Here is a 12,974-nt window from a genome sequence, read left to right on the forward strand (position 1 = left end):
AGTATTGATATCGGAACGTGACACAGTGGCAGTGCTCTCCAAGCAACCTCGGGTAACCTGCCATTGTATGCTGTGTGTGCGAGGCAGGCTACAATAGGTTCGTTATCACAACCTATTAAAACTGCCCTAGCCAAATATAACTTTGCACATTGGCTTTTCGATTCATACCTCAATGAACTGAAAAAATACACAGTCAATGCTTGTAATTCAATGACAAAAACGTGTTTCATCTACAATAGTTTAACCAAAAACAGTTGTATATATGAAAGCGGTAAAAAATGATGAGATTGATAAACATTCCGGGTGTAGGAATACATACAAGAATCTGGTGACTGTTTAATTACGCACATAGTTTGACACACCTACAAATTCAGTAGCTAATCAACTGAGAGTATGATAAAAACAAAGTTCCTAGGACATGTCAATCAAGGCAAGAGGCGAGAAGAACTGCAACAGTCAGACTGTAACGAACTGGAACAAATATGTTCGAGAGAAGGCGGTTGTTTCAAATGACATGGTCAGTTACCGCCAGATTCAAACATTATTTCCCTCAGAAGAGAGTGAGTGAGTGAATACGGTTTAACGCCGCTTTTAGCAATATTCCAGCAATATCATGGCGGGGGACACCAGAAATCGGCTTCACACATTATACCCATGTTGGGAATCGAACCCGGGTCTTCGGCGTGACGAGCGAACGCTTTAACCATTAGGCTACCCGACCGCCCCTCCCTCAGAAGGGAAGACACATTTGGAAAAAATACTGATTAGAAATGAACCCAGAAGACATGAGTGGGAGAAAACAGTCGAGCGAGCCTGTACGTTTGTACGTTTCATTCCCTCTCGGCCTTCGGTCCCAAAGAGATGTTTGGACAATGAATATGCAAGCATTTCGCTTAATGTCCTGTGCATGCCAATTCACGGGAGCAGAGAGGAAATTCCCCCGATTGTAATATTGGGATTCCCCGACATTCCCTAGTAATAAAAGTAGTCCGCCTCGGTGGGCGTGGCTTAAGTTTTTACATTCACTGGGAAATGAATGCAATAACACGTGACCTATTCAGCTAATCTGAATGCAGGAATTTCAATCAACACAACGACAATTTAATTCAGTAATATCACAAGAATTTATTAATGTCAAGAACATGTAAACCTGAATGAATATAATAGGATAGATGATCTTTTAATTGAAGTTCGACTTGATAATCCATATGATTACAGAACTAGTGTAAGACAACTAAATATACACACACGCAAGCGTTGACATTGATGGTTTTGCACAAATCTAAGTACAATGTTAGAAACAGCTGGGTACACTTCCTGTGTTCTCAATAACACATGCAGCAAAATATCTGTCCTATTTTGTCTATCTTAGTTGTCATACCAGTGCGATCTCTCCGGTTGGATATATAAACGCATATAATGTATCCCTACTGAAACCAAAGATACTTATATTAAACAGAATAGTAATAGCATCTTCACCGTATCGAACAGCAATAACATAGTTATCTTAGCAAAGAAAATTTTATCAAAACCAGTATTCCTCTCGGATACCTCCAAACTAGTCTATTGACTATATTTCATATAAAGCAACAGTGTCCTGTTTAGATACAAAAGAAACAAAGCCAATATCGGACTGTTTGTAGGTTAAACCTTCTATATTCCAAGTAATGTAAAATATGCATTTGACTGTTGACTCACAGTAACAGCCCTGGCCATCCCGTTATTTCCCTGAGGCTGTCTTAAGTTTGACCTTGACCGCAGCACTCGCTCCTGATCCGCAGCTGACGATGTTCCTCTTGATTTGCAATCTGCGACTGGGGCCGACAACTGATGATCATACCTTCCCGAGAAGTAGCTGGCATGTCCTCAATAAGGAGCCTGCCATTCTTATAATAGCAGATCTGAACAAAATCAGTTTCTCACGCTGTCGCTATTTACGAATAATTACAACAAACCAAAAATAATGTGTGAAAAAAGCAAAAAGTACACTATATTTCCAATCAATATTTTACAATAAGGTACGATATGAATGATATTATTATTTTTACGTTAAGGATTGCAGGTTGTTACTCTTAATGTTGTTGTTTTTGACATTAAGAGTTAACACATACCCTTAATGTAATATGTTTTACATTAAGAGTATTATTTACATTAAGGGTTGCGGGTTGTTACTCTTATTGTTTTATTTTTACATTAAGAGTTAACACATACCCTCATTGTTAAATGTTTTACATTTAGAGTACAATTTTACATTAAGGGTCGTAACACTGCTATAGAAAGTCCGAACTTCTTTAACACATTCAGGCGACAATGGCCCATTGGTTTCCTGAAGAAAAGATGGTAAGGTTGCTGACGATGACGGACACCAGGGCACACATGCACACATGCAAGCAGATTTGATTTTCTTTCAGGTGAGCTCCAGATTAGTGTGTATGTGCGTGTGTGTTGGGGTGCATGGTTATGTGCATGTGCGTTCGGGAGTGCGTGTGCATATGCATGTGCTAGTCAGAACTTTTACATGTTTTAAGGTGCTGGCCTACTGTCATATCATGCATGAACCTGGGTCTTCGGCGTTACGACCACATGGCTACCCACCGCTCCGATTTAGAAAACAGATACTCTTGGACCCATAGTTCAAGAGCTTACATGATGGTAGTTTGCTCTTATAAATTTGCACAGTTTATCTGAACATGAAAACATCTAATATAAGCATATAAACATTTAACATGTGTGTTTGTGAAAGACATGACAAGGGCGCAACAAAGCGATATGATACCACAACGGGCACAACAATATAGAATCAATGTGGAATCATTGTCGTTATACAACTTTGAAATGACATTGATATTTGGTGGGATTTGAAAGTTGAAATGAAGTCGAAATGTCGACATGGAATCAACTTCAGACATTAATGTTGAAACAATGTTTGTTATGGTATTGGTTGAATATTGGTTCCAATGATCCATAATTATCTAAAGCACTATATTTACAGATCAAAGGAATTCCCAAATGCTTCTCCGTTGTAATGCTAACATTTAGGATGCTTTCAGTTCTTTGACTCTATACTTGCAGGATAAGCCTTTTTTTTATCTAACAACAGGTAGAATGAAAACGTTGTTTTTTTCTCAAAACACTTCCCCATGTATGCTGTCCTAGCTTTGGATCCTGGCAATCTATAGCACATTTTATCTTTTGTTGTTAAGTGATTATTTACTCTTTAAAATGATCCCAAATTGGTTTTTTTAATTAAATATATGATACAATAATAGCTAACGTGCTTTCTATCGCTATTAGGGTATAATATATATTTTAATGTGTAACATTTTTCTCGTCACAATATGGCTGAAATACTGCCGTTGTGACTATGAAGGTTAACTGACCTAATCACTCAAACACAACATGCCCACTCAACCAAACTCTCTCACTGCAGAGCAATGAAGGCATCCGGTCGAAAACGGAAAGCACATTCATATGACACGAAGTCCGTGACATAACTTTTCTGATGTATATATAATTTTTTTTTATTGTATTGTAGAAGTTGTCATCCAAATAAAATCTTCTGCTTCTGAATAATACTGAACAATGTTGATCAATAGTGGGTAACACTGAGTAATACTGAACAATACTGAGTTATACCGAACAATACGGAACGATGTTGATCAATAGTGTGTAACACTGACTAATACTGAACAATAATGAGTTATACCGAACATTACTGAACAATGTTGATCAATAGTGGGTAACACTTAGTAATACTGAACAATACTGAGTTATACCAAACAATACTGAACAATGTTGATCAATAGATCAACTGAGTAATACTGAACAATACTGAGTTATACCGAACAATACGGAACGATGTTGATCAATAGTGTGTAACACTGACTAATACTGAACAATACTGAGTTATACCGAACATTACTGAACAATGTTGATCAATAGTGGGTAACATTAAGTAAAACTGAACAATACTGAGTTATACCGAACATTACTGAACAATGTTGATCAATAGTAGGTAACACTGAGTAATACTGAACAATACTGAGTTATACCGAACAATACTGAACAATGTTGATCAATAGTGGGTAACATTAAGTAATACTGAACAATACTGAGTTACACCGAACAATACTGAACGATGTTGATCAATAGTGGGTAACACTGACTAATACTGAACAATACTGAGTTATACCGAACATTACTGAACAATGTTGATCAATAGTGGGTAACACTGAGTAATACTGAACAATACTGAGTTATACCGAACAATCCGTCAATCACTGGATTGTCATGTCAAGACTCAATTATTTACAGACCGCCGTTATATAGCTGGAATATAGTGCGGCGTTAAACAACACACAAATACAAACAAAACAAAACAAAACTAATTAAAAGGAGGTCGGATGGACCGTAACCTGGCTGGTTGTGTGTTGTTCCCGGTGACTTGGGACTTTGAGTATGGTATCAACCACTGTTTCCTTTTCCTTTTCCCACCCTCTGACTGGTGTAATGCAAAAAACAAAATATTCAACGTTTTTACTGGCGGGTTGCTGCAGGCCGAGCGTACAGTCATATTTCCTCGAGCTAATGTTCTCATCGTACAGATGCGATCGTTTATTGATATATTCATAATGTGTAATTCGTTCGTGTTTAGACGGTTTGGCAAATCATGGATGTTACATAGCTCTGATGATTAGCACTCTTAATAAAGTAAGATAAATATCACCAGGATCTGCTTTGCCTGCTTTTCGCTGATTAGGAACCTTGGGTTCCTACTTAGCACGGTTAACTTGTGTGGTGATTCAGTTTGTCAGTTCAACGTTGATGGCCATGGAGAGTCGGAAGTTACGCATGTGAAGTTTAAACTGTTCTTACAAGTATTGAATATTTGGTTTGAAAGAGAAAAGAACACAGTTATTCAGTTGAGGCATATTTATTTCATGCTGAAAGCAGTTAAGGAAGTAAAATCCACATGTCAAAACAAAACACTTACACTTGATCAACATGTAGGACTACATAAAACCGACTGTGCGGCTAACCTGTGAGTGGAAATGTAAATGATTGAACAATAGGACAATGCATTGTGAAAATCAAATCTGTGTCATTTCTGCACACATAAATCATTGTAAACATGATACAGGGGACCATGCAGTAATAAAGTACATTTATAACTTTGCATAAACATCATCAGCAAGAATCCTTATGTAAAAACGACAAAAAGAATTCCTGGTATGCTATGTTTTTTAACTAAGTACATGTATATACGAGACTACAATCAGTTCGTTATAAACATGGTCCAATGGAGTTCAAATATATTTCATAATAACCGACATTTTGTTATATTCAACCCCGTTATGTCTGACATATATTCTATTGGCATGATTTGAATGTTCCTGTAGCAGTGACAACCATGTTTTGCTGAGGTATTTTGTGCGACGAAACCTTAAATGCAAAATATATAACTTGCTGATAAGCGATACAATGTTACACAATACACGAATAACATAATGTTGATTTGCGTTGCCCGAGATACGCGGTGGAGGAAAACCGGATTGAAACTCTATCACATCCCTGTTGTAGTATTTCCCTGCCATACATGAATCACCTGCCCCATTGAAAATTGTTGAAATATTCTGTCACGACTTTCCTGGTATATTCATATTCGGTTTTCATACATATTTTAACTGATCGCTATTTTCCGCTAGTTAGACATTCGTGATACGACTGAAAACAACGACACATAATGTTGCCAAATATATACAATGGCGTTATTGAAACAGACCTATGCGATACGACCGGAGTGGGAACATCCAAAATATATATTTTTTGCACTGAAATAAGTAAAAAAGTCAAAAACATGACAACCAACACTAACAATAACATGAATATTAAAGTTTGGACAATGTGAAAAAAATAAAAACACACATATTCGTCAAATATGTTATATAAACTAGTGTCCAAAAGAAGGTATAGAACATAAAAAGTTTTTCCCCATTATGGTAACTTGACAAAATCAATATAAATTAAGACTTGAATATGGCAGATGACAACTCAATGAATTCGGTGAGAAAAAGTGGAAAAAATGACATTATTTGTAAAAATCGTGTATTTTCCCGAAACGACTTTGGGCTATGAAGAGCGAAATGCACGTGTACAAGAGCTGTATAAAACTGAGGATACGGCATGCTATGACGACATCAACAAGCAGCACGTTTAACATCTATACAGAGGGAGAGAGCCGTTGGTGGGCGCAACATGGAGCCACCCACGCCACCATTGCAAGAACGTTTCAGTGCATCCGTGCCACCTTTAACAGATTGATGCAACGCTTGCAACAGACAGGACAGACATCAGACAGTCTTAGAAGCGAGTGACCACGCCCAATTATCGGTCCAATCATCTCCGGAATCGCCTTATTACAGCGACGGTAACGGCAGCGACGGCACTGGGACACAGGGTGAGTCGACGAATAGTGTGGAGATTAAGAGAACGTGGTATCAGTGCAGGTCGACCCTACTGCGGAGTGATATTAACACGTCAACATCGACGTAACAGATTGACATAGGTCAGATCAAGAGTCTTGGGACGCGTCATGTTCTCTGATGAGAATAGATATTCCTTGTACGTTTAGCGACAAATTGTGTTCCATGTAACGAACTTTTCAGCACTCAAGTACGTACGTGTCTGTGACATGGCTATAAACAACTACCGCTCGGTCAGATACAATAGAAAGGCAACTCGTTTCATAAAAAAATGTTATCTGACGAGAATGAGTGCAGTATTCTTTATTGTCAACTTACATATGTCATGATATTAACTTTTACAGTGCATGAATTATTTGCTGTACCATGTATAAGCAATTGTTCACGAATTCGCATTGACAATCCTGAGCGTGTCGCATTCCCGTCTAAACGTTATGTAATTTCTGAAATGAAACACGTGTACAGGAATTCATTGTTCATAGCCCTTAGTTTCATGTTAGAGGGACGCGAACATGTTCAAAACTGTACCTACAACACTGAGTTAAACTCCTCGACTCCCTCTTGCTTAATGCTGAAGGCAGTTCAGCACATGGAAATGGGAGAGTGAGCTCAAAAGAGAAGCGGTAGCATCACGGTCTGGGGAGGTGTCTGCGGTGATGTCCTTGTTCGTTATTATTCAGGGAAACCTGAATGCTTAGAGATACAGGGATGAAGTTTTGAGACCCGTTGGGGAATCATTCATTCAGCATCAGTAACGAGGCATTGTCTTCAGCAAGGCGAGACCGCATACGACAAGGCTCACATAGAACTTTCTGAATAACGCGAACATTCACGTGTTAACCTGGTCGTTCATAGCAACCGATCATGTCATAATGGTCTGCACATATTTTGAGGCAGGTTAATTGAAGTGATGTTAGTTTTAGATGACAATCCCGGCGTCACTGATGCATGTCAGCTGTGTTCAGTGGAAACAACGAAATGAATATTTGTTGCAATTGAAATATGTATAGATGCTAACAAAATAATACAATAATAAATGTGTCATACAAAAAGGTTATTAGATTAAATATATTATAATAAAGCTTGAACAATTTAAAACAGCAAAAAGCCATAAAAATGTAAATTCAAAATGTCCTACTAAAGCAAAAAATATTCCGACACGGTTGTTAAAGGTGAATGTGTTACGTCAGTTCGTAATTTATAAGTGAGTTTGTTATAAAGGCAGTTTACTGTACATTCATATCAACCTAACAGTTACACTCTTTACGTCGAAATAATGTCTAAGTTCCACACGGGATTAATCACAGGAGGGAGGGAGACATACCAAACAAGCGAACATCCAAAGGAGCAGGGCCCCATTTGAATTTGTTTGTCTGGCAAATGTGAGCGTTGTGTCGCCAAGAACATTGTCTGCACCGATTAAGTTGACGTCACTTCCTCCATTTAGATTTCACTGTCGGCTTCGGACCGAGAATAATCTGCAACAACCAACAATATATATATATATATATATATATATATATACAAACATCAACATTGTCTTGCTGTCATAAATCCCTAAGGGGGCGGTAGCCCAGTGGTTAAAGCGTTCGCTCGTCACGCCGAAGACCCAGGTTCGATTCCCGACATGGGTACAATGTGTGAAGCCCATTTATGGTGTCCCCCGCCGTGATATTGCTGGAATATTGCTAAAAGCGGGGTAGAACCATACTCACTCACACACTCAGTCAGTCATAAATCCCTAAAAGGATGTGACATTTTGTATGTATGTTGTTTTGCGCCACAGTCAGTAATCGTCCTGATGACATCCTTTAATAGTCGAGTCCGGACCAGGCAAACCAACGGTTAATGTTATGAAAAACTTTCCACGTCGTTCGGCTATGATGACACATTAACTACCAAGTTTGTTTTGTTTGTTTGTTGATTAACTGCACATCCAGAAATGTTCTAGCTTTGTGACTGAGGCCTGTAAATCATCGGGTTACTGACATCATGAGCATCGATCTACGAAATGCGGATACTATGACATGCATGGACCATGCCACCGATTCTGAGCACCCGATGCCGTTATAATCAACCGAGACAAATCACCCAACCCTTTCAGACCCTATTACGACGAACATATATAAGGAGACTCATTCTAACTCCTAGTCCGGTCAATCACACTTCCGTGGATACTTACATGTTCCGTTCTTTGTTTTCATTGACATATCTGGTACGGCATACAGATCATCAACGTTGACAGCACCGGCTACAGCTGACTGGTGTGTGGGTGTCTTGTCCGGGACGACGTACATGTCACTATCGTTGACAGCACCACGTACAGCCGACTGGTGCTCTGGTGTTTTGTCTGGTACGGCATACAGATCGTCAACGTTGAGAGCACCACGTACAGCTGACTGGTGCTTGGGTGTCTTGTCCGGGACGGCATACATGTCACCATCGTTGACAGCACCACGTACAGCCGACAGGTGCTTGGGTGTTTTGTCTGGTGCGGCATACAGATCGTCAACGTTGACAGCACCACGTACAGCCGACTGGTGCTTGGGTGCTTTGTCTGGTATAGCATACAGATCGTCAACGTTGACAGCACCACGTACAGCCGACTGGTGCTTGGGTGTCTTGTCCGGGACGGCATACATGTCACCATCGTTGACAGCACCACGTACAGCCGACAGGTGCTTGGGTGATTTGTCTGGTACGGCATACAGAGCGTCAACGTTGACAGCACCAACTACAGCAGGCAGGTGTACGGTTGTCTTGTCTGGTACGGCAGTTAAATATAGAATGATGGTGTTTATATTCCAACAACTAACAACATAATATTCTCCCGAAATTCTTCCCGAAATTATTAAGCTTGATCGAGAAGGCAACACTATAATCACAACTCAAATACAATAGTCAGATATGTGAGGAAGTGAAGAACACCACAGCTGTGAAGACTTACTAGTTAAGAGCTCTTTGTTGTCAACAAGTTCAACTTGATTTCTGAAAAGGATTTTTGTTATAAATTATTGATCGTTTCAACACTGGAATAAATTATTGCAAATAATGATAACCATAACTACATAGAAACCTATACGTAAATGTGATCTTAGCAAAGTGGCAGAAAACATTTTCATGAATAATGTTGGTTTATCACATTTGAGACGATACTATCGATCCCATAGCCCCAATCAGAGATACACGTTCACACATTAGCTGAGGCGCTGTTTCACTTTCATAGCTTGGAGAGAACAAAATCACACACAATATTGTTTAGGCCAATATAATCTCCAGGAAAGCTCATAACAAACTAAAGTTTAGTACATGTCTAGTATTCTATAATGTTTCGTGTTTCATTGTGAATATAACGCAAACTTGTCTGGACTAAATCGTTTGTGAATAAAGCTTTCCTATGATAAACGAAATCGTTCAACCAATATTACATGGTTAGGTGTTTGTATTACGCAGTGACTGGTTCCTGAATATAACGAATAATAACATTGTTAACAGTACGTTTTTGAGATGCAAATGAAACTAACAAAACCATTTCCATAACTGTAAGAAATCTGTACCGAAAGCAGAGTCCATTTTCCGTTCTGACTATATCAAACACATGTGTTTATGAATCATACTCAATAAATAATGACACAAGGTTTAGATCGTATCCGTCACAATCCTATGCAAAGGCAAGAAAAGACATACAGTTGAGCACATTGAAATAACATAACTCTATACGGAAGATGACCCATACGGGCTTTGCGTGATGGAATTCAAGGGTGACATACAGTGGAAGCACTTGACACTCTACTCACGTAACATAAAGTGGGTTTTCTGAAAGCTCTGCACCATTGTCTACATCGCTGATAGCTGTGAACAGACATGACGACCAATACCTGTGTTCACTGCATAATTTATTATATTTCTGTTGTTAATACTCTTGTGATATGTGTTGATGTATGCTCAAATAAGCGATTTTATGACAAGGATGGATAAGCAAATGAATTGACAGATGCGAGCTGTAGCTTTTATGTTTGATGAAACTGTCATTTAATCTTTACATCTGAAATGTTTAACGTTGTCATAATTGTTCTGGTTTGATCTTCAAATCACTTTACATCAAATCGGAATCTGATACTTAATAATAGTAACATATTCCGACTGCAGAAGTGGAGTTTACCTTGCGTGACTTTTCTCGTTCTTCCCCTTCTAACAACACCTACACAGATAACGATTATGATGAGGATCATGATGCCACCTCCTGCCCCAGCAGCGATGTACATGGTGTCATCTTGAACATAAAACATATACTGGGTGTCTGGGCCATGGTTAGTGATGCTAATGACGTTCATGTTGATCTTTTAAAGATATGATACATATGGTGTTATCTTAAGGGGAAAACAAATACTGGGCTAATATACTGTCCATGTATGAGTATATATACGTTCAGGCATGAGTCCGTGTACATAAACCATGAGTGTAAGTATTGAATGATCTGAGACAATATGAGCGAGAGGAGAGACCATGCTGCATACACGCAGATGCATTTGATGACCTGAATCTGTATGCTGTGACTATGAAGGATCTATGTCATGAAGTTCTTAACTTGATGATGTTTCACCACAAATGATTTAGGTTGATTTGGGAAGTTCAATTTCGAAAGGGAACTGTTATATATATATATATATATTACAGATTCGAGTTACCTGTTCTGTTTCAGTACTGTACACAAATCTAGGTTTTAAGCATGGTATGCAGAGATGGAGATTATATGTAATTACTAGATTCTAGAGTTGTCTGTATGTCCGTATCCGTTGACTGCGATGATGGCCGACTAGCACTGGTATCAAGTGGATCCAATTTGTCCCAATTACTCGAAGGTGTGAAACAGCACGTCGTTAGTAATGGGTTAATGATCAATGTTTTTTTCCATGCTATTTGTCTTGATGTGAGAACATTATATCTTACTTTGTTGTTCATAATCGTTCAATTCACAGTAACTAAGCTAAGTCAATATCCTACTCGAACAAACTGCAGCGATATAATGTCGTGCAAAACCGCAATATCAAGAGCTATGATACACTGCATTAATGCCGTTCAATGCACAAAGGTGGTATGTCTTGGATCATGGGTCCGTATACGGTTGTGTTATAAATTCCTGACTGTATCTAAATATCGTACACATCGTAGCTAAAGGTAAATATGACGACTAGTACATTACTACCTTGATTATCGTTGCTCGAGGGAGTAGTTATCTTGATAGTTGTAAGTTTTGCCAACGTTGTTGCTGAATCAGTCAGTTGTGAACCTGTGTTATTGGTAGTCCCTGCCAAGCCTGCCGACATAAATAATAAAAAACAAAACATTATGAAATGTGCTAGCCCACCGCAGAGGACATATAATTACACACTACTGTTGTTTGAAATATCTTCTAGATGAGCCAACATCAGTTATGCTCAGTGTAATTGTGAAACGACGTTCGAACATTTTATAAAAGTACAAACTAAAATGTGTGGATAGCTGGAGACATATTATATACAGAGGATGATTAAAACTATCTGACATTGTATCTGACCTACAATTGTTAAGATGATTTTACCAGCATTAATGTGAATGGCATAACAGGTCTCATTGTTTCTCTAAATGTAATATACAAAACTACCTAGAGTACCTTGAATATCTGCATACACAAATAATATAAATTAATTGTCGCATTTACCAGCTCAATATCGATGCTCTAGAAGAATCAATTTTATTTTATCGCCTCTGTGGTGAGATGGTTGGAGCGTCTGTCTGACACGATGTGCCATAACATGATGTGTGAGATAAAAAGGACATGTAGATGTAAATAAAGGAATATATCAGCGCATGGCAAAAAGGATCATACCTAAAGTAAGGTTGTTACTGACTCTCTTGCGTTGATCCTCACACCGCCACACAGTGCCAGCATGGAGGTACTGAGTTGTCGTCAGTGTCATGTTGTGCTGGTAGTCACCACAGCTTACACTGACATCCGATGAAGTGTATAGGTCGTAACGATATGCATGAGTATCGCCTGGGCTGTTGGGATGGTGTTTTTGACAGACATTCCCTGCAAACACTGACGTGAGAACTCGTACGTCATCCATGTACCAAAAGGTAAACTCTATGTCTATAGTGGTGTTAGCATCGGTGCAGACTAAGGTGACATCATCGTCTGACTGGAACTGAGTGAGTTCTAGAAGAAGACCACCTGTAACATTCCAACATACAACCAGCATGAGAAGCATCCAGAACACAAACATGCAGTGACATTCTTTGTCGTTCTTCATGTACTTACAATGCCCCAATAGCCTTAACATGCAAACACAAAACAGATCTGATGTAAAGTGGTACAATCACTATCAAATTTCATCTACGACATTTCAATGGTTCTACCCTTCGCATGATTAGAAATTCAAACCTACTGTTATTTGTGTATGCAATCCATCCTATACACAGCAGAGAAATCAGGTGAATCCTTACGTCCAT

General features: G+C 38.8%; 1 protein-coding gene across 1 annotated transcript; it reads right to left on the reverse strand.

The window, feature by feature from the left end:
* Positions 1-8,638: 8,638 nt before the first annotated feature.
* LOC139457323 (uncharacterized) lies at positions 8,639-12,974 on the reverse strand. Its single transcript, XM_071238731.1, has 7 exons — positions 12,911-12,974; positions 12,352-12,696; positions 11,689-11,799; positions 10,645-10,755; positions 10,280-10,334; positions 9,430-9,470; positions 8,639-9,246 (listed from the first exon to the last, which is right to left on the reverse strand). The coding sequence occupies exons 1-7, from the start codon at positions 12,972-12,974 to the stop codon at positions 8,639-8,641; spliced, it is 1,335 nt and encodes a 444-aa protein (XP_071094832.1).

Source organism: Haliotis cracherodii, unplaced genomic scaffold (genome assembly GCF_022045235.1).
Source record: "Haliotis cracherodii isolate W230 unplaced genomic scaffold, xgHalCrac1.p SCAF_12, whole genome shotgun sequence".
Classification (NCBI taxonomy): Eukaryota; Metazoa; Mollusca; class Gastropoda; order Lepetellida; family Haliotidae; genus Haliotis; species Haliotis cracherodii.

Coding starts and splice junctions, on each gene's coding strand:
- LOC139457323 (XM_071238731.1), bottom strand. CDS start 12,974: ATGGACGTAAGGATTCACCTGATTTCTCTGCTGTGTATAGGATGGATT. Junction 12,697..12,910: donor GATTGCATACACAAATAACA/GTAGGTTTGAAT, acceptor GGAATGTTACAG/GTGGTCTTCTTCTAGAACTC. Junction 9,247..9,429: donor CAACAAAGAGCTCTTAACTA/GTAAGTCTTCAC, acceptor CTGCCGTACCAG/ACAAGACAACCGTACACCTG.